Here is a 19,666-nt window from a genome sequence, read left to right as displayed (position 1 = left end):
ACGGCTTCCTCCAAAGACCCTGCTCAACTGGGCGGCTGGCTAGTGCCTCCTGGGGCTCGGGACTCCTGAGCAGAGCCGAACAGGGGCTGATGGAATGTATTGTGTTGGAATGTTCCTCGGTCGGGTGTGTATGTGGGGGGGTCCCTGGCCAGGCAGAAGGGGTCTGGGGGTGGCCAGGGCAGGGTGCTTCCTTCTCATGCCCAGAGGGTCTCTGTTGTCTCGCTGTTGGTTCTGGCACTGGCCTCCATCCCCCAAACGGAACCCAGCCCCCCGCCCCCCCGCCCCCAGGTGGGTTTTGTGCTTTTGAGTGTGGCTGGGCTGGGCTGAGTCCCCTCTGCTCTGACCTCCAGCACCTTCCCTGCAGCCACCAGTGTCAGGGCACCTGCAGCCCACCAGGAGGGCCTGGCCCCCAGGAAGACCGTGTCCTTGGCTCCCCTCGGGGGCCTTGTGCTTTTGTGTACAGGGCTGGGGTGGCCGGACTGCTTCAGAAGACAGGTGCTCAGCCAAGCTGCTGAGCGGGCAAGACAGAAGGGGAGATGAGGCCTAGCTCTCAGCCTCTGCCCGGCTCCCTGCTCCCACCCCCTCAGCCACTTGGCCTCCTCCGAGGACCCCAGGGAACCGACCCCCGGGAAAGGGATGCTCAGTCTGGAGCCTGAGGGGTGTGGATGGCATCACCCCGAGTATTTCCTAAGCCAAGACCGGGCCAGAGCGGGTCCCTGCAGTCCCAGGGGAGGTGGGAAGCAGTTGCACTTAGATTCTGCACCCCAAACCCAATTCCTAGACTTGTAAATACCCCTACCTCTCAGAGAAGGGCCAATACCGCACCCCCTGAGGTGGCCCCACAAGAGGTCTGCCCCAAGTAGGCTGGCGCCCCCCAGCACTATTCCTATCCCAGTTAGAACTGTCTTGCCCCCTCCCCCATCTGCCCCTGTGTGGTCCTATGGTGAGAGGCACTCAGGGCTTTGAGGGGAGAAGGGGGACTGCATGGGCAGAGGAGTCCCCGGAACCAGGTCCACTGCGTGGTGGGAAGAAGGGGGTCGGCAGGACAGGGGCTGGGACAGGAGGGCGCTGGCTTTGGGGGCTGGTCTGGACCCCCTTTCCTGTTCACTGCAGGGCTACCCAGATTCTTTCTGCTGTTCACCCCTGAGGACGCCTCTGTCACCGCCTGCACCCCGCTCCCAGCCAGACTCTGCTGTCTGCGCCTGATGGTGCTTGCTTGCCCGTCCCGAGGAATGGTGTGTGTGTGTGTGTGTGTGTGTGTGTGTGTGTGTGTGTGTGTTTTGGAGCAAAGAGTTCACCATGTGTCACTATATCAGAAAAGGAGTTTCCTGCGGAGGCTGTCCTGGCAGGATGCGGTCTCCCTGGGGGCTGAGGTGGCGCTCCTAGATGACGTTTTCAAACAGCTGCATGGAGTTCATGATGTTTTCATCCTGGGGGCAGAGAAGAGGGCCGAGGCTGCTCAGGCAGCCGGGGGAGGGCAAGGGCGTCAGCCTGGCTGGCTGGCTCAGCCGCACACCTGACAGAGGCCACAGGCCACCAAGCAACCCTCCTGGGCCTGAGGCCAGGGTCCTGGAAGTGGGCTCTGCAGAGAAGGGCCGCAGCTTGGGGGCCAGCCAGCCTCCTTTGGGCCCCACTGGGAGGAGTGAGAAGCAGTGGGCCCAGTGCATGGTGGGCTGGTGGGCATGGGTGAGGGTGGGCTCAGGGACCACACATAGGTGGCCAGAGTTTAACTCAAGCGTGGAGCCCCCTGCTTCAAATGGCCTGGGGAGGAGCTGAGGGAGGCCCGAGGAGAGCTGGCAGGCTCGCAGGGGCAGGATTGGATGTGAAGAGCCCTGGGCAGGTAGGAGACCCTCTGCCAGCCCTCTGCCAAAGCCTGCGGAGGGCCCTGCTCCGGTCTACCTTCTGACAGGTCTCCAGGAACTCGTCAATGGTCACCACCCCGTCCCGATTCCGGTCCATTTTCTGCAACACATGTCATCCACGGTGGGTGAGCCTGTGCCCACCAGGATGGCCCCTGCCCCTGCGGGCTGGGGGGCATGTGGGTGAGCACGGCAGGCCGTCGGCCAGGCCAGGCAGCACTCAACTCCCCTGCTTCCCACTTTAGAACACCGGCTCCCATCCAACTCGCCCCCGAAGCCCCCTCCCCTAGTTCTAGCCCACATGAAGGCCCCTCATTGCCTCCACAGCTGACAGGGCTGGCATCTCCCCGGCGGGCCCCCTCAGCCACTTCCCAACTGCCTGTCTGGGAGTGCCCAGCTCAGAAAGTGTCCCCTGACAGGTAGCCAAGGCAGAAGGAACAGCAGAGGCCCAAGGTGGGGATTCCCATCCTCACAGACACAGGGCAAAGCCATCCCTGCTGGGCGGCCTTTCTCTGTAGAGAGCCCAACTCGATCTTGGGGTCATTGCATGCATGGGGGGGGGGGGGTTGCTGGGAGGTGGTTAGGTGCCTCCAAAGCCCAAGCCTCAGCCTGCCCCTGAAGGGTGCCTCAGGGGAGCAGAAGAGTATTTTGAACTCATTCCTCAGGGGCTTCTGATATCAGCCAAGGGTTGGGCCATATGCTTCACCTCCTCATGGTGGGGAGGCTCAGAGTGTGCCCCAAAAGTAAGAGCCCCATCCTCTACCAGGCCACCCTTCCCCCCACCCCCAGACCCCGGCGAGAACGCCCTCACCTGGAAGAACCGCTCCACGTGGTCTAGAGGTGCATCCTCCCGTAGGATGGGGTAGGTGTGGCGGCCCATCATGTCGTAGATGGACTTCATGATGGCCAACATCTCCTGGAGGGGGCCGGGCCAGCGTGAGGAGCGCTAGGTCCCCAAGGGGAAGGGGCTACCCCACAGGGTGAGGGGCTGTGTCAGCCAGGGGGAGAAGACAGGGGTCCAGCCCGTGGGGTGGCCAGCTTTTCATGCCTCTCCCACAGAAGGCAGACTTAGAGTGTTATGTGAAGCTCCAGATGTGGACACAGCAGCTGAGGCTATTTCAGACCAGCCACCTCCCACCCCTTCCTCTGCTCTGCTGGAGCCAAGGCCAGGCCCTGCTCTCCCCCAGGCCCTCCCCACGAGAAAGCGTGATCTGGAATGCGCCTGGAACTGAATGGTAATACTTGGTGAGGGGTACAACCCACACTTGCGCCCAGGGGTCCAGGGCACATGGAGGGGAGGCAGAGAGTCTGCAGGCAATCTGTCCCCCCTCCACCAGGGCCAGGCTGAGAGCCACACCTCTGGGCAGACAGGGCCATGGGAGGGAGCAGAGGAAGGAGGAAGGGTATGGGGCACTGGTAGGGGAGGAGGAGGCCCCAGCCACCCTTGGTACCTCTTTGGTGATATACCCATCCTTGTTAATGTCGTAGAGATTGAAGGCCCACTTGAGCTTTTCATGGACGGTCCCCCGCAGCAGGATGGAGAGGCCCACCACAAAGTCCTAAGGGGATAGGGGAGGGCAGGGAGGGTGAGGAGCGAGGGCCTAATGCCAAGCTGCTACTTCTAGTCTGCCCTGGGGCTTCCAGGGGATTGAGGTGCCTCCACAACTAGTGGGAAGATGGCATTCATTCTGGTGAGCCCAGTGTGAGAGTGAGTGTGAGTATGCAGGTGTGAGTGTATGAGTGTGAGTGTGTGACCATGAGTGAGTGTATGAGTGTGAGTATGAGTGAGCATGAGTGTGTGAGCGCATGTGTATGAGTGAGTGTACGAGCCTGAGTATGAGTGCAAACGTGAGTGTATGACTGTGCATATGCGTGAGTGTGAGAGGAGGAGCATGGGTGTGTGTTTGAGTGTGAGTGGATGAGTGTGAGTGTGTGTTTGCGTGTGAGTGGATGAGTGTGGGAGTGGAGTGTGGCGGGGGTGGCATAAGGTGGCAGACACTGATCTCCTCAAGGAAGAAGGCTGAAGGCACAGCGTCTTGAGCCCTCTGCTGGTGACAGAGGAGCCCCTCAGTTAGCTTCTCGAGCATGCGCACATCACAGCAACCTGAGCGTCGCCCCACTCCTTTGAAGAAGCTCCACAGTGCTCAGCATCCAGATAATGATAGGCCCACCTGTGCCGGCAATGGCCTCTGGAGTGGAAGGCGGATGATTCATTAGAACGTGTCACTCACGTGACGAGACAGGGACCTTCGAGTGGGTTTAATGTGAATACTCAGCTACTGCTTAGTAGCTGTTGGTGGGAAGCAGGTCTTTACCCTCGCCCCCCCCCCCACCCCCTTGCCCAGGAAGGTTTGGGGAGCAGAGAAGGGGGGGTTCCAGGGAGGTGTGGAGAAAAGGAAGACTGCTCTCGGAGGGGCTCTGGTTCCCCCTCAAGTATTCGTCAGCCTTCCTGGCTCTGAGGCAGCCTGGGCCACCAGAGAGAAAGGCCAAGGGCGACACAGAATGCCATTTGGGAGAAACCAAGAAAAAAAAATATTAAAAAGCCTCGCGCCTCTAAAATAAGCAAAGCAACCCAAAGCCCCTGCCACCCAGTTGATTCTGGCCCATAGTGACCTTCCACGGGGTTTCGGAGATTCTAAGTCTTTATGGGCGCAGTCTCGCCGCCTCTGTTTCCCGTGGAGTGCCTGGGTGCTTGAGTCAGCAACCTTCCCTCAGCAGGACAATGCTGCCCACACGGGGTGCTTAGAGTGAGAATGGATTCCATTTTAAAAAGGAAAAACCTAGAGCGAGAAAGAGCTTGTGATGGTCACCGTCTAGGTCAGCTAGACACTCCGAGGGGAAGGTAGGGTGGAGCCCAACCTATCAGCAGGTTGCCAACTGGTGACCCCTCCTTGGGGTACGGCCTCTTGTAGAAGAGAGAGACTCGTTGGCCCTGCGTTTGCTGGAGCAGGATCCAGTGTCTGGAGTGAAAGGCAGGCTGGGAAGCTGGTTTTCAGAAGGGACCGCGAGGCATGCCGACAGCACGACATCAGGAATTCCAGGAAGAACCAGAGACCATGGAACATGCATCCAAGTGTGGTAGTTGCACAATCTGGTGTCAACTTGAGACTATTAAGAGTGAATGGGGTGGAGCTTAGCCTGTCGATCAAGTTTCAGCTTGAGGACCTCATGTGGTGGTGCTACGGAAATAAATAGCTCACTGGAGGTCAGACATACTCTCTCTACGAGAAATTCCTGTTGACAAGCTATATGGAGCTATGCTGGTGGAGCCAGAGCCCTGAAGCTGGAGGAGCCATATGGAGATCCGTGCCAGCGCTGAGATGCTTCCACTGCCACTGGATCCAAAAGGCTTTGCCCTCACTGGCCTGTAATCTTCCTGATTTTAGCACCATTGCATATGATGTGTGAGTCTGAAGAGTAATTTATAGACTGGTACTGGACATATGGGCTAATCGGACTGATGGACTTGATCTGGACTGGGCTGGGATATTTTCTCAATATACAGTTACTCTTTGATATAAAACTCTCTCTTACATAAATGAGTGTCTCTGGATTTGTTTCTCTAGTCAACTCAGACTAACACACTGAGCAATCATGAGCGATGGCCATCCTGCAGTGGGGGCTATGAGTGCTGGGGTCCCCCAGTACAGGAACACAGCCTGCGGGAGCCTGCCCAAGGCACAGGTTGCTGTGAAATCGCAGAGATCCAGGCACAGAGAGGGTCCTGTGAGCTTTCAGGGCAAACTGGTCAGTAACTGCTGCTTTCCCCAAGCAGACCCTGTACATCTATGGGGCTCTCTAAGTCATGAGTATACATACACAAATGAAGAAACGACAGCGTTTTGGGTTTTTTTGTTTTATGCTCACAAAAGCTACCTAACATTTGCCACGGCCACACCTAAGCGTGTGCAGTTCAGTGACATCGACAACCTCGGTCATGTTACGTAGTGATCACTACTGTTCTTTTTCCAAAGTAGTCACCACCATTAACTGATGGCATCCTAGGCCCCCTAAGCTAAGAGCCCCGCCCTCTCTTCTTACCCTGGTTCCTCTGTTGCTGTGGAAACAATTCCAACTCCTGTCAATCTGATCACACTGTTTCTACACTGAGTCTGTAAGGAAGTAGACTGCCTGCCGTAGCTTTCTCTCCAATAACAGTTGGTGGGTTGAATTCCCGACCTCTCTTTCAGCTAGCAGCCAAGAGCTGAGCCAGGTCACCACCAGAGCCCTTTCTCCCTTGGTGAGTCCTCATAAACTCTGGTTTCCAGGGCGGAGAGTCAAAGCCTGCCTAGTCATGTAGGAGAACCAGAGCTTACCCATTCCAATGAACGGGATCATATGTCCCTTTGCCTCTGACTCATTTCAGTTAACATTAGCAGGGCTCATCCGTGCTGTCATATATGTCGGGACCAGTTCTCTCTTTGCTTGCCTGCCATCCCACCATGTGATGCCTACCATCCCATCTGTTTACACCACTCAGTGAGGGTGGACAGGTACCACACTGAACATGGCTTCTGTTGGGGTTCCTACCTTAAGTGCTTTAAAAAAAAATCATTTTCTTGGAGGCTCGTACAACTCATCATCATCATCCATCCATCTGTCCGTCCATCATCCATCCATCCTCTGTGAGTCAAGTGCATTTATCCTACTTTAAATTCTCTTGTACAGACCTAGGATTTAAATTGCTGGCTTCTATGGTTATTCTTTGCCCAACTTTTTGAGCAATGCACTATGGTCTATAACTGAAACAAGTGTAAATGAGGAATAGTATGATGTTTCTTACACCTGAATTTGGGGATTGATCGTTACTGGGGCTTGTGCCTGAGAGATAAGTAGCAGAGATTCAAAATGATCCCTCCACTCGTGTCACACCCACCCCCTGGACGTCTGAAAGATCCTGGGGGGCAGGGGAGGGAGGCGGCAAAGGTGAGGAGGGGAGTGGAGAGGTGGAGACCCGCACAAGACCACCCATTCTGCTGTTTCCTCCATCTTGTCTCCATAGACCACTCTTTCAGCAGACCCACGCCCGCTGTGTTAAGGCCATCAGATGGCTCTTCTGTCTGATAGCAACCAAGACATGTCCCCGCTGAGGGTCTCTTAGCGAGTGAGAGAGGCATGGGTTTTTGGGGTCAGAAGTAGCTGCACAGGGAGAGGGGTAACAGAGAACTGGCCCCAAGTCCAGCCAGCCCACATCCAAGGGCTCACGTCTCGACCTATGGGCTGCACACGGCACCTTCATGTGTGAGGACTGCTTGTTTCCACTCCTTGCTCTTAACCCTGCAGGGCATGCTGCGTGGGGACCTGGGGACTGGCCCCCGTGGTTGCCCTTAAGGCAGGGCTCACGGAGGGTGAGGGACTCCTGCAGGGATACAGAGACTCCCCCAAAGTGCACACGTCAGAGGCCTGCAGAATCCAGAGCAGGAGCTCGGCGACTACAGTGGAGAAGGTACCTGAGCACCAGGTGGGCTCACGCTGCTGGAGGAGGTGCCTGTCTGGACCACTGGGCTCAGGGGGTGGTGACCGCAGCAGCAAGAGAGAGCAGAGGGGCAGCCACACCCCTCCAGACACATTCCGTCCCGGGCAGTGACCAGGCGCCAGCATGCTACACACAGACCGCTCTCCTGAGTCACAGGCGTTAGGCTCCGTGAAGTCACTGCAGACTGCCTCACAGAACCTCAGGCTGCAGCTCCGAGGGCGGACGCAGGGCGAGGTTCCTGCAAGCCTCCGGTCACGACGTCTGCGCCGCCCCGTCAACATAGACCCTTGTGTCCTGTCAACTTCTGCTGACAGGCGCTTGTTGAATATGCCAGGAGCCCGGGGATGCAGGTGTTGGGCTGCTAACGGAACGGCTGGCCATTCAAAGGCACCAGCCGCTCGACAGGAGACGGATCGAGCTGTCTGTTCTTGTGTAGACGGAAACCTCACAGAGCGTTGCTGAGAGACAGGTTGTTCTTGCTGGCGGTGGGTTTGGCTTGGAGCTTATTGAATATGGACTGTTGGCTTGCTAATCCGTACCGAGCACCGGGCCAGGAGCACCATGGCTCCCGCACAGGCATCGTCGCAGCGCGGCACGCCACTCAGGGCACGTCAGCACCAAAGCACAACCGTCACGAAAAAGAACAAAAACACCCAAGCGGGGCTCTCCACAGGCTGTGAAGGGGCTGGTTTGTAGGCTGGGGAGCAAGCTCGGCTGGGAACGGGCATGCCGGCACCTCCATTTCTCACCACTCTGGGCACGGCCATGGAACCCACCGGGGTACATGCAAATTTGCAAATACAGAATCTGTGCGGACTATAATAATGTCAACGCTGCACCTGTTTGGCACGATGGTCGTTGGTTCGGATCCACAGGAGAGACGTGGCAGTCTGCTCCCACAAAAACTTAGTCTCGTAGACCCTACTGGGCAGTTCTACTCCGTCAGAGTCTCTCTCACGGATTCAGCATGACACTGCTGCTGTGGGTGCTGGTGGATAAGACCCACCTGTGTGAGGCATCCCTGCGGCCTCACAGAGGGAGCTCCCTCCTGTTGGCGTCCCTGAGGATGGGGGAAGGAACCCCCTTTGAGTGTGGACTTGGCTCCTGGGAGCTTTGCTTACTTTGCCTTCACTGGTTGGCACAGATTCTTGACGAGGGGAGAGAAATTGCCATATGTAACCATGGAAGCAAACGAATGAATTTGTCTCGTCTCTCAAGATTATGTAAACGATGGGATACTGTAGACTCCATAGGTAGACTTACTTTCTGCTTTTAAGGCACATGGGCAGGCTCCGAGGTCTGGTCATGAGGGAGGTCCTGGTCTCCTTGGGGACCAGTTTTTGAGCCCCCAGCCCAAGGTGGAGGAGTTCCTGGGTAGCGCAAACAGTACAGCGTTCAGGTGCAGTCTGAGAGGTTGGTGGTTTGAATCCACCTAGAAGTACCTCGTTTGAGCCCTGGACCTTAGACTTCCCAAAGGTCCTGGCTACTGAAAAGCCCACGGACCCACTCCGCTCTGACACACAGTGGGTCGCCATGAGCCGGAAGGGACTGACTGGTCGGTCAACAACTGGCTTGGTGTGGATTTTTCCCTGGGCAGTCAGTCTCTTCCCTGACCACTGGAACCCCTGCCTGCGGCGTGTATCCACCAGGAGAGGGCTGAGAGGTGCACCAGAGGGCCAGGCATGCGGTGATGTCTCTATTCTCAGTAACATTTCTCTTTGTGGAACCCCCCTACCCCTCCAAAAAAGGGAGAAGATTGAGCTCTTTAGGAAGTCCCTGGAAAGATAAGGGTCCGTCTCCTCTCGGGAGAAAAGGCTATTGTGGAGCAAACAAAACCAAGCTCGCTGCCCTAACATCAGCGCTGACTCCCAGCAAGAGGGCAGCGAAGAACTGAAAACCTACAGGGTGTCAATGCTGCCTTGGTAGGGCAGCACACTGCCACGTCTTCTCCACAGGCAGCGCTGGTGTAGCCAAGTTAGCAATGTGTGTGCAACCAAGCCCGCTGCCACCGAGTGGATTCTGACTCTCAGTGGCCCTCTCTGGGATTTCGGAGACTACACATCTTTCTGGGAGCAACCAGCCTCGTCTTCCTTCTGTGGAGTGACTGGGGGTTGGGGGAGCAGTCCACCGCTTACTCCCCAGGGCTCCCGGCCACCCCAGCAGGGCTCTGCTATCGAGAAACAGAGCACCTGGAATCTAGCCACTCCCTGAGGGGCAGGATATGGAGCCACTTCACGTGTGGAGAAACTACTTTGGTGACAACTGTCTTCTGTGATGGCACCAGCAGAGGGCTCCCAAACGGTGCTCCCACCCTTCATTGATGGTGTCCTGCCCCCTAGAACCACACCGTCTACCTCCTTGAAGGGACCACAACCCCGCCCTCTGTGGGCAGGAAATCAATGACCACAAGGCAGCTGAGGCGGGTGATAGGGATAGTGCTGAGCTCTGTGAAACTATTAAATCATATTATTTCTGAATGTCCAATGAGCCCATGCCCATAGCGACCCTACAGGACAGGGTAGAACACCCCCCGTGGGTCTCTCAGACTGTAACTCTTTACCGGAATAGCAAGCCGCATCTTTCTCCCATGGAGTGGCTGGTGGTTTCGAACTGCTGACCTTGAGGTAAGCAGCCCATAACCACTACACCACCAGGGCTCCTACCGCATACCCATCACCAGAGCTATGGTGTTTTAAGAGGCACAGAAGTGGGGAGACTGAGACCCTCACCCATTGCCGGTGGGAATGTCAAGGATGCAACCTCTGTGGGAAGCAGTTTGGGGGGGGCGTTCCTCAAAACATGAAACCTCGAGTCTCCAGAGGATCCGGGGATTCCATTCCAAGGTTTAGATCCATAAGCTCTGAAGTAGGAGCACAAACGGCAGGCTGTGTGTACACCGTGCTCACTGCGGCCCTCTGCACAGCAGCTGGCAGGGGACGCCACCCAAATGCCCGTCACCAGACCAATGGACCAGCGACACACATCCAGTGACTAGGACTCGGCTCTCAAGGGAAGGGAAGCCCTGGCAGCTGCCACCACGTCTCGGCTGCCTGGTGCCACCGGGACAGGTGCGCCACAAGTGAGCGGCTTCCACGGAGAGAGCTTGCCTCCTCACAGGGAGGAGGCTCCAGGTCGGAGCCGGGGCCCAGGCTCTCAGGGACGGCTTGCTCTCCCTTGTCAGCTCTGGAGGAAGGTCTTGTCTCTTTCGTTTCTGCTTCCGCTCTCTCGGGCATTTCCATCTGCCTTGGCATCAACCACCCTCCCCATCAACCCAACTCTGCGTCTCTCCCTTGTTTAGCTCAGAGAGATTGATTTAAGACCCACCTGTACGAACCCTGCCTCATCCACAGAGCAAAGACCACCCAGCCCCCATTGGGATCATAACCCAGGTTGGGATGAACAGTGCGGTGGGGAGGACATGTCTCGGTCTGTGCCCAGCTGGGTGGACTGTGCCCTCGGGTCCCTTCCCACTCATCGGACAGAGGTGACTGGCCCTCACGTTTCCTACCCTGCCGTTGTACGGGAGCAGACCGCCCGCCGCATCTTGCCTCCGCTAAGTGAAATCCATCAGTCACCAAAGGAAAAAAGGTGCCAACCCTACTTCCACGCACCACCTGGAGTCGGCAAGTGTCTGCAGACTTAACATTGCCCCGTGGCTGCCCGGGGCAGGACATGTTGCCGGGCGCTGTGGAGATGGGCTGGCGAGGGCCAGGTGAACAACAGGAGGAAACCGTGGCTGGCCGCTCCACTGCTGCGGCCACCTCTCTCCCGGAAGGTCTTCCTCTTTCCCACGTAGGCCGTCCTCCTCCAGGCCCGGTCTCTCCTGATAACGCCCTGAGTCCCTGAGACGACGTCTCGCCATGCTCACTTGCTAAGGAGCGATCTTCCACGACAGGCGTGTTTGTTCTTGCATCACTTCACCAACACAACAGTCAAAGGCCCCGATTCTCCTTCATGCCCCTTCTGAATCGCCCGCCTCGGCTGTGAACAGGGAGAGGGCGCCGCAAAGGGGACAGAAAAACTTGCAAACTGATCGTGACGTGTAGTTAATATCACTGAATTGTACGCCCCGGCGGCGCCGTGGGCCATGTGTTTGTTTGGCTCCTAGGCACGAGGCTGGCCGTTTGAAGCCCCCAGGCGCCCCTGGGAGAAGGTGAGGCGGTCAGCTCCGGGGCAGCTGTGCAGTCTTGGACACCCTAGGGAACAGGTGCAGTCTGTCCGCTGTGGACGGGAGTCCTCTCCGGGACAACTGGTTACAATGGCCAGGTTGGTTGATGTGACAAATACTTTGTTCCCCGTATTTGCCATAATGAATTCGGAAACAAACGAACTCTAGGTAGGCCCCTCACGTGCTTTATCCCCAGGAGCCTCCGTGGTTTCCTCAAAGGTGCAAAAGCAAGGGATGGGCGGCCGTGGTTGGCAGGCTGGGTGCAGGCATCGGACTGTGTGCGCCTGCGGGCCTACAGTAAAGACTCTGAAATCGCTGTGGGCTGACACGAGCAGGACCAGGGGAGGGGCCCCTGGTGGGCTCAGAGGTGGTGGGGTGGGGGGCTGCGCTCCCCCAGCCAGAGTCGGCGGCATAAAAATAAGCCGGCTGCAGTATCGACGTGGCTATTATTACCCCACAGCGCATCCAGGGGCCCCGCTGCTTTCCTGTCAGCCGCCCTTGACCCTGGCACCCGGGCCGGGTGGGCTATCGATCTGGCCACGCTGGCCAAGGCGTTCCTCCCTCCGCAGTGGTTTCAGCCTGGGGCCCGGGCTATTTTTAGAAGCCCAGGCTCCGCTTGCCAGGCAGAGGCAGGCATCCTCCTGCCTTCTCAGTGGAGACACACAGCAGGCACGTGGGCACCCAGACCCCAGACCAAGCCTCGGCTCTCTCCTGGGGGTAGGGTGCTCCTGCCTGACAAAGGGGCACTGGGCCCAGTGGAGGGGATCCCTTCAGCCTGCACTGGCTGGGCTGAAGGCCTGCTTGTGGGTGAGGGTGTAAATTCTGGGCTGAGGTTCTGAAACCTCACCATTAGCAAGTCTCCTTTTTGAGTGATGCGCCTTTGAAAAATGCTAATGGGTCCCTAACACCCAGGTGGGCCTCCCAGCTCCATCTGCTGGTCAGAGCTGAGCAGAAACAAGCATCCCCACTTCAGACAAGCCCAAGGCCAGCTGATATTAGACACACACACACACACACATTCATTGTAGGTTACACAGGTGGCCATTTATACCAGGGACCCATCGAGGTCTTCAGGAGTCTTCCTCCCCCCTGGGCAGGGACCTACCTCGAAGTGGATGGCCCCATTCCCGTCTGCGTCGAAGGCGTTGAAGAGGAAGTGGGCGTAGGTGGTGGCATCTAGGGAGAGCAAGTGCGGACGGTGCCTCTGGACCACCCGACAGCCCTGTCCCATCGCGAGGGGAGGTCCACCCTGCCAGGGGAGGCAGAGGCAGCACCAGGCCTCTGAAAGGATGGGGCAGTAGGGAGGAAGAGGGGAGGGGAGGCTCCCGATCCTTGTCCTGTGTCCCAGGGTAGAAAGGTTGCCCACCCAGCTCTGCCCCCATGGAGGAATGCAGAGGGCCCACAGAGGCCCGGTCTAAGACTCACCTCCCTGAGGAAAGAACTGTGAGTAAATGAGTTTGAAGGTGTCTTCATCCACCAGGCCCGTGGGACATTCCTGCGGCAGGAAGTCACCCCTCAATGACCTGGGCAATCCCCGCTCCACACCCCAAAGTCAGGACTCCCAGGGCCTGGCCTCTCTGTCCTGCTGGGGGTGCCCACTTTCTGAGGCACTACTGGGCTCCCCTGAGCCTCTAGCTGCTTGGCTGGGGGGGGCAGCTTAGTTGGGGTTGTGGTGAGGGCAGGGTGAGAGGCAGGAAGGGGTGGCTGGACCTTCATTCTATACTGGGTCCTGCAGACACTACCTGGGCCCCCATCGGAGACTGGCCAAGGGGCAAGGGGTCTTCAGAAAACCAGTTTGGGGGCTTACCTGGTGCCCCTCACAAGTCAGCTCTCCCTCAAAGGGCCCCCAGGGTATCTGCCATGCCTGGGAGGTTTCTAAGGCCCCTCCCGGAGGCAGGGGAACACTCACATTCTTGAAGCCCCTATAGAGGGACTGCAGCTCCCTCTTGGTGAACTTGGTCTGTGCCTGCAGCTGGTCCAGCCCCTCCGGCTGGTGGCGCACTGTGGACAGCTCCAGCTCACTGTCGCTGCTGTCTGCAGGGGACACAGACCCAGGAGGCTAGGACAACCACCCCCCACCTCCATCTCGCCCCAGCATGGGTACCAGGGTTGAAGTGGCTGAAGCAGGGGAGGGGGCCTTACTTTTGTGATGACCCCATCTGGCCACGCAGGGGCAGGGGCAGCGCTACTAGGCATTGGGCCGCCTGGCTGCCCTGTTTCCTGCACCCAGAGAGGACCCTCCCACTGGCCGCCATAATGCCCATCGCCTAAGGCCCACAGGGGTGAGGGCTACAGCTGATCTTGTCCTAGAGAGAATGGCCCTGACGAGGCAGGAGATTGAAAATCAGTAGACAGGGATTTGTGAATCTCGATCTTAGCGAGTCAATTCCCAGGCTACCTCCTCTGAGCATCCCATCCTGATTTCTACCAAAGTGGGACGGGCACCCTTCTTGAACCACACCCAACCCAAACCCACTGCCAGCAAGTCGATTCTGATCCATAGTGATGCTACACAGGGTTCCCAAGGCTGTAAACCTTTATGGGAGCAAACAGCCTCATCTTTCTCTCATGAAGGGGGTGATGGGTTCGAACCACTGACCTTTAGATTAGCAGGGCTTCACTGTTGGCCCATGAAAAACCTCAAAATGCATCCACAACCGAGTCAGTTCCACCTCACAGCAACCCTAAAGGAGTAAAACCTGCCCCCGCCCCTGTGGGTTTCTGAGGCTGTAAATCTTTACAGAAGCAGAAAGTGCCTCTCAGAGCAGCTCGTGGGTTCAAACTGCTGACTCTGTGGCTAGCAGCCCAGCTTGTGACCCATGACAACCACCAGGGCTGCTTTGTGTTGGTCCGTGGCAGCCTTAAGAAAACGGTCAGCAAACACCAGTTGCCCATGTGTGTGAGTCGAGCTGGACTCCGTTGGCCTTTTCAGGGCCGATTTCCCGAAGCAGAGCACCAGGGTAGACTTGAACCTCCAGCCTTCTCAAGAACAGAGCACGCACGCCCTTTGTTGGCGCTGCCGGGGACTTGGAGGCAGCCTCGCACATGCTGGTCAGCTGCATTTGGTGGAGGTCAGCTCACTCTAATGAGGGCCTTGGCCACCAGGGCTCCCCTGAAAACACAACCTGACCAAAGGCTGACCACTCACCCTTATCTTTGGGGCCCCCAAGGAACTTCGGAGGGTCTGTACTGTGTACCTGAATGTTTATGTTTCCATAATTTCTTTTGGGGTGGTGAGCCTAAGGAGCCCCGGTCCAGAGGTGGTTACACATTGGGCTGCTCACCGCAAGGTCAGCAATTCAAAACCACCAGCTGCTCCCTGGGAAGAGGATAAGGCTTTCCACTCCCAGAAAGAGTGACAGTTAGGGAAATCCACAGGCTCAGCTCCACCCTGTCCTGCAGCTGGCTGCGGCTCATGGCAGGGAGGGGTGTGTATCACTCTCCTACACAGGCAGCACCCCGAAGAAAAGCAGCCATCTCAGAAGGACAGGGCCCCACCACCCCCGCCGATGCGGGAAGCACATTGTCCACGACACGTACCTCCCCTCCCATGGCACCAAGGTGAGTCTGCATAACGGAGGTGAGGCTGCATAGCACAGCTGTCTGCTCACTGCTGCCTCGCCTGATGCAGGTGAGTTCTCAACCGCCTCATTGCAAAACTCAGACCTGTGCCCACAGCGCCCACCTGGCACAGCACCCAGCATTCAGCGTGGCCCAACCAGGCGTGCTGTGCTAAGCCCTGCCCAAGCCTGCTCTGTGCCCGGGCCTCTCCGAGAGCCCAGCGGAGACAAGACCTGCATACTTCCGGCTCATGCTGACCTCAAGTGGCACCTGGGTTCCTTGGTCCCGGCATTCATTCTCTTAATCCAGCTCACGGGTTCAACGCTCCCTGGTCTTTGTAAAGAGCCAGGGCCTCCTCCCCATCCCCATCCCCAGGTTGCTTCCTACTCCATCAAAGACACAGAAGCCTCAGGAGAAAACACCTCACATTCTTACCACCAGACCACCCACCTGCCTGCGTCTGGGTCCAGTATGACCCCACTCCCCACCCCCTCTCTGCGGGAGACCCGGGTGAAACCCCTCCACATGTCCCCAGTGGGCCTTGGCACCCACCACGGCAGTCGTCCCCGGGCTCTCTGCAGCATGTCCTCCCATCCTCCTGGGTCATTCCCACCAGTGCACTCACATAGCGTTCAATCTGGCCGCGTTTGGGGAGATTAAGAATAGGCCAACCGTGTAAACCGGGTAAACAGCCTACCCTGCTCCATCGGGGCTTCTGTCCAAGGAAGCTCACAAGGACATCTTTATGGTGGTGTTGCCTGAGAGAGGGGGGGGTGCTGGGGACATCCAGTGGTCCCTCACAGAGTGGACTGGGGAGTGCACGCCAGAGACTCTGCAGTGATTGGATATACATGGAAGGGTGCTAAGAACAGAAGTGGTGACTTCAGTGCGAAGGCAGACATTTCAGAAAGCATGTCAGACTCAGCCCTCCTAGAGGGCCTCACTACGTGGAACCCCCTTGCCGGCAGTGAGTTTGGGTGTGTCGTTTGTACGGAGCCTCGTGCACAGTGATTAACACGCTCGGCCGGTAACTGGGGGGGTCCGCGTTTGCACCACCATGCACTCCAAGGGAGAAGACGTGGCCGTTTGCTCTGTGCGCACTCACAGTCCTGGGGGCTCTGCATGACGCCTAGACTCTGTCCTCTCGTGTCCCACGAGTCCGGTGACTCCACGGTGGTGGGTTTGGTGAACTCCCTGGAGTCCCTGGGAGCTACACCCAGCGGCGAATGCACCTGGCTGCTGACTACAAGGTTGCCGTTCAAGTCTAGCCAGACACACTGTGGACGAAGTCCTGGGACCTATCTCTGAAAAGCCAGCCACGGAGACCCCACGGAGCCCAGTGCCACTCTGACACTCTCAGGACCACGGGGAGCCAGAGGACTGCATGGTACCTGATTTTGTTTTTAAACTTTTTCTCATGTTATTTACAAAGCAAAGCAAAACAAGAACAAAGACCCTTAATACAAAGACACCCCGATTTAAAGTGAACGGGCCAGACAGGCACAAGAAAGCCGGAGTGGCTACCCTAGTAACAAAACATGAAGATCTCAAGACAAAGAGTGTTGCCAGAGACAAAGAGGGGCATTTCATATGATCCCAACAAACAAACAAGCAAACAAGCCATTGGTTCCAACTTATTGTGACACAAAGACTAATTCATTAGAAGCGGTAACAAATAGAAATGTATATATATCCCTACTAAAAGATTTCAAATACCTAAGGCAAACATTTTAAGAACTACAGGGAAAAAATAGAAAACACCACAGACATAGTTGAAGATGTTAACAACACTTTCTCAGCAAATCGTACAAGTAATGATATGAGAGTTTATACCAATTTCATCTAAAAAAAAACCCCAAACAAACAAAAAACCCCACCTCACAGTCATCGAGCCAGTTCTGACTCATCGTGACCCTGCCGGACAGTGGAGAACGGGCTCCTGTAGGTCTCTGAGACTGTGATTCTTTATGGGAGTAGAAAGCCCCATCTTTCTCCTGTGGGTGGCTGGTGGTTTCAAACTGCTGACATTTCTGTTGGCGGTCAAGTGTGTAACCCATTGTGCCATCGGAATTCCCAATGGGTAGTTACAGACATCTATATTGGCATGGTGCTTACACACTGGACTGTGACCCATAAGGTCAGCGGTTCAAAACCACCAGCTGCTCCTAGGAGAAATGATTGGGCTTTCCACTCCCATAGTTACAGTCATGGAAACTCAGAGTTCTGCCTGTCCTGTAGGGTCAGCATTGAATGGGTGGAGGTGAGTTTGGATTGGGGTTTCGTATGTCCAACAATTGTAGAATGCTATTTTCCCCCTGGGAACACAAGCTACTGTTACTGAGCTATACCAGATGCTGGCCCATAGCACAAGACTGGCTAGGGCAGTATTGAAGTAAAACCATTTAAGATATGTAAAAATCTCAAGTATTTGGAAATTTAAGCAGTTGGGCTTCTAATTAATTCCCAGGTCAGAAGAGGAGAAGAAGATTTCAAACGAGGTTTAATCCAGTGATAACGAACACACGGCCCAGAAGACAGACAGCGTGGGAACACAGAGGCAAAGCCGTACTTTTAGGGACTGGCACAGCATTGACTTCCTCTATCAGAAGGCATGAAACCGGCGGTGCTGGTTTCTATTTCAGAATCTAGCAAAGGACGAGCGAGCGAGGCACAAAGTGAGTGGAAAAGCAGAAAGAGGAGGAGCAAGCCACCGAGTGGGAACACGTTTCTGTAGATCAGACTCTAGATGACAAAGGACCTGTCTTCAGAATATATAAAAACACCTACAAAGTGACAATAGCCAGACAAACAAGCACATTAAAACACGCCTAGGTCACTACACAAGAAGAGCCACACACATGGGCAATAAACGCGCAGAAAGGTACTGGTCAGAATTAATCTTGTGAAGTGAGTTTCACATTCACCTGAGACACCTGCCGGGAACTGTGATCCAGGGAGGTGGAACACACCCCAAGGGAAGCATTCTTGTGAAGCAAGGATGGGCGTCTGAGGTGCTGAAGCAGGTGGGGTTTTCAGAGCAGGGACCGGAGCATGAGGGAGCTGCACAAGGTGGCCCCAGGTTCTGTGTAAGGGTTCCCTTTGGGGTCTTGCGAAGGGCTGGGTGACATGTCTTCAGGGTGAGACTCCATGAGGCCCAGCCTGGAGATCGAGGGGCAGCTATCTGAAAGGACACATCAGAGATCCGGCAAGGACAGGAGAAATGAAAGAGTCCTGACTCAGTCAGAATGAGGAGACTTCACTAATCACTCAACACCTTCAAAGGGAACCCCAGAAAAGCCCTGCTTCGTGGCCTAGGCTAAGGGTCATTCTCTTAACAAATCTTACCACAAAACATGAGAAGGCGGAGCTGATCTGCTAGTGATTTACCTGCCTGCCAAACTGAAAAGGACCCACGTGCATGCGAAGGCACAACAGCTCAGAGTCCCTTCAATGAACCACCTACAAGGCCCAATATGCCATCAAAAATGAAAAGACACAGAAACAGCAGGAAAACATGGCCCATAACCAGAAGAAAAATGCCAGCAGAAACAGAGCCCGAATTCCAGAATTTAAAACAACAACAACTTTAAAACGACGGTTGCCAGTGTCTTGAAAGAGTTGGAAAGAGAAGCCATAGAATGAATAGATGGGGAATCTCAGCAGAGAAAGCGAAAGGATTAAAAAGTACCAAATGGAACTCCTAGAACAGAAGATATCAATAGCCCAAATGAAAACCACTGCATGAGCCAAGCAGAAGATGGGGTACTGCAGAAAAAGAGGTCACAGGACTCAATGACAAATCTATAGGGGCTACTGCATGGCTTCAAGTCAGGAAAGGTGAGCGACGGGGTTGTATCCTCTCACTGTACCGATTCAATCTGTATGCTGAGTAAGGCATCAAAGAGGCTGATTTATATGCAGAAGAATGTGGCATCAGGATTGGAGGAAGTTTGAGAGTAATGGCCCAAGTTTCCCAAATTTGGTATATCAATCAACACATCCAAGCAGCTCAGTGAACTCCAAGGAGGATCAATAAAAAGGAACAACATGAACAAACTGGTGAAAACCAAAGATAAAGAGACCATCTTAAAAGCGATGAGCCAAAAAAAGAAGAAGCAATGAACATGGAGGGGGTCGGGGGAGCAGCAATATGACAGCTGACTCCCTGTGAAAAATGAAAAGACAGTCGTACGACATCTGTAAATTGCCAAAAGAAAACCAATAATCCTCCAAGCTAGAATTTTATATGCAGTGGGAAAAAAAAGTCTTTTCAGCTCAGTGAATGCTAGAGAATTTGTTGCCAACAGAACTGTATCACAGGAAACACTAAAGAAGGTTCTTCAGGATGGAGGGAAATTCTATCAAACAAAATCCAAACGTGCAAGATTCAATACCCCTTCATGATAAGTACCCCCAGGAATAGTTCAAACTCAGCGCATGTGAAAATATAACACCTCAAAATTTGTGGAATTCAGTTAAATCAGTAAAGAGAAATTTAAACCACTAACTTTTGATTTCAGAAAAAAACTAAAGCTTTATATAATCTATGCTTTCACCGTAAAAAAAACCCAACTAGAAATAGCAGAGTAAAATACACCCAAA

The 19,666-nt window shown here is 55.3% G+C and overlaps 1 protein-coding gene across 1 annotated transcript in view; it reads right to left on the bottom strand.

The window, feature by feature from the left end:
* Positions 1-295: 295 nt before the first annotated feature.
* KCNIP3 (potassium voltage-gated channel interacting protein 3) overlaps positions 296-19,666 on the bottom strand; it is a 41,165-nt gene continuing 21,794 nt past the window's right edge. Inside the window, exons 2-8 of the mRNA XM_075562551.1 lie at positions 13,413-13,537; positions 12,929-12,998; positions 12,609-12,679; positions 3,311-3,418; positions 2,671-2,775; positions 1,900-1,962; positions 296-1,430 (exon numbers count right to left, since the gene is read on the bottom strand). Coding sequence (XP_075418666.1) covers positions 1,383-1,430; positions 1,900-1,962; positions 2,671-2,775; positions 3,311-3,418; positions 12,609-12,679; positions 12,929-12,998; positions 13,413-13,537 — 590 coding nt within the window. The 3' untranslated portion in view covers positions 296-1,382. The remainder of the gene's footprint in view (positions 1,431-1,899; positions 1,963-2,670; positions 2,776-3,310; positions 3,419-12,608; positions 12,680-12,928; positions 12,999-13,412; positions 13,538-19,666) is intronic.

The sequence above is a fragment of the Tenrec ecaudatus genome, chromosome 11 (genome assembly GCF_050624435.1).
Source record: "Tenrec ecaudatus isolate mTenEca1 chromosome 11, mTenEca1.hap1, whole genome shotgun sequence".
Taxonomy (NCBI): domain Eukaryota; kingdom Metazoa; phylum Chordata; class Mammalia; order Afrosoricida; family Tenrecidae; genus Tenrec; species Tenrec ecaudatus.
This window is presented reverse-complemented; position numbering and strand designations above follow the sequence as displayed.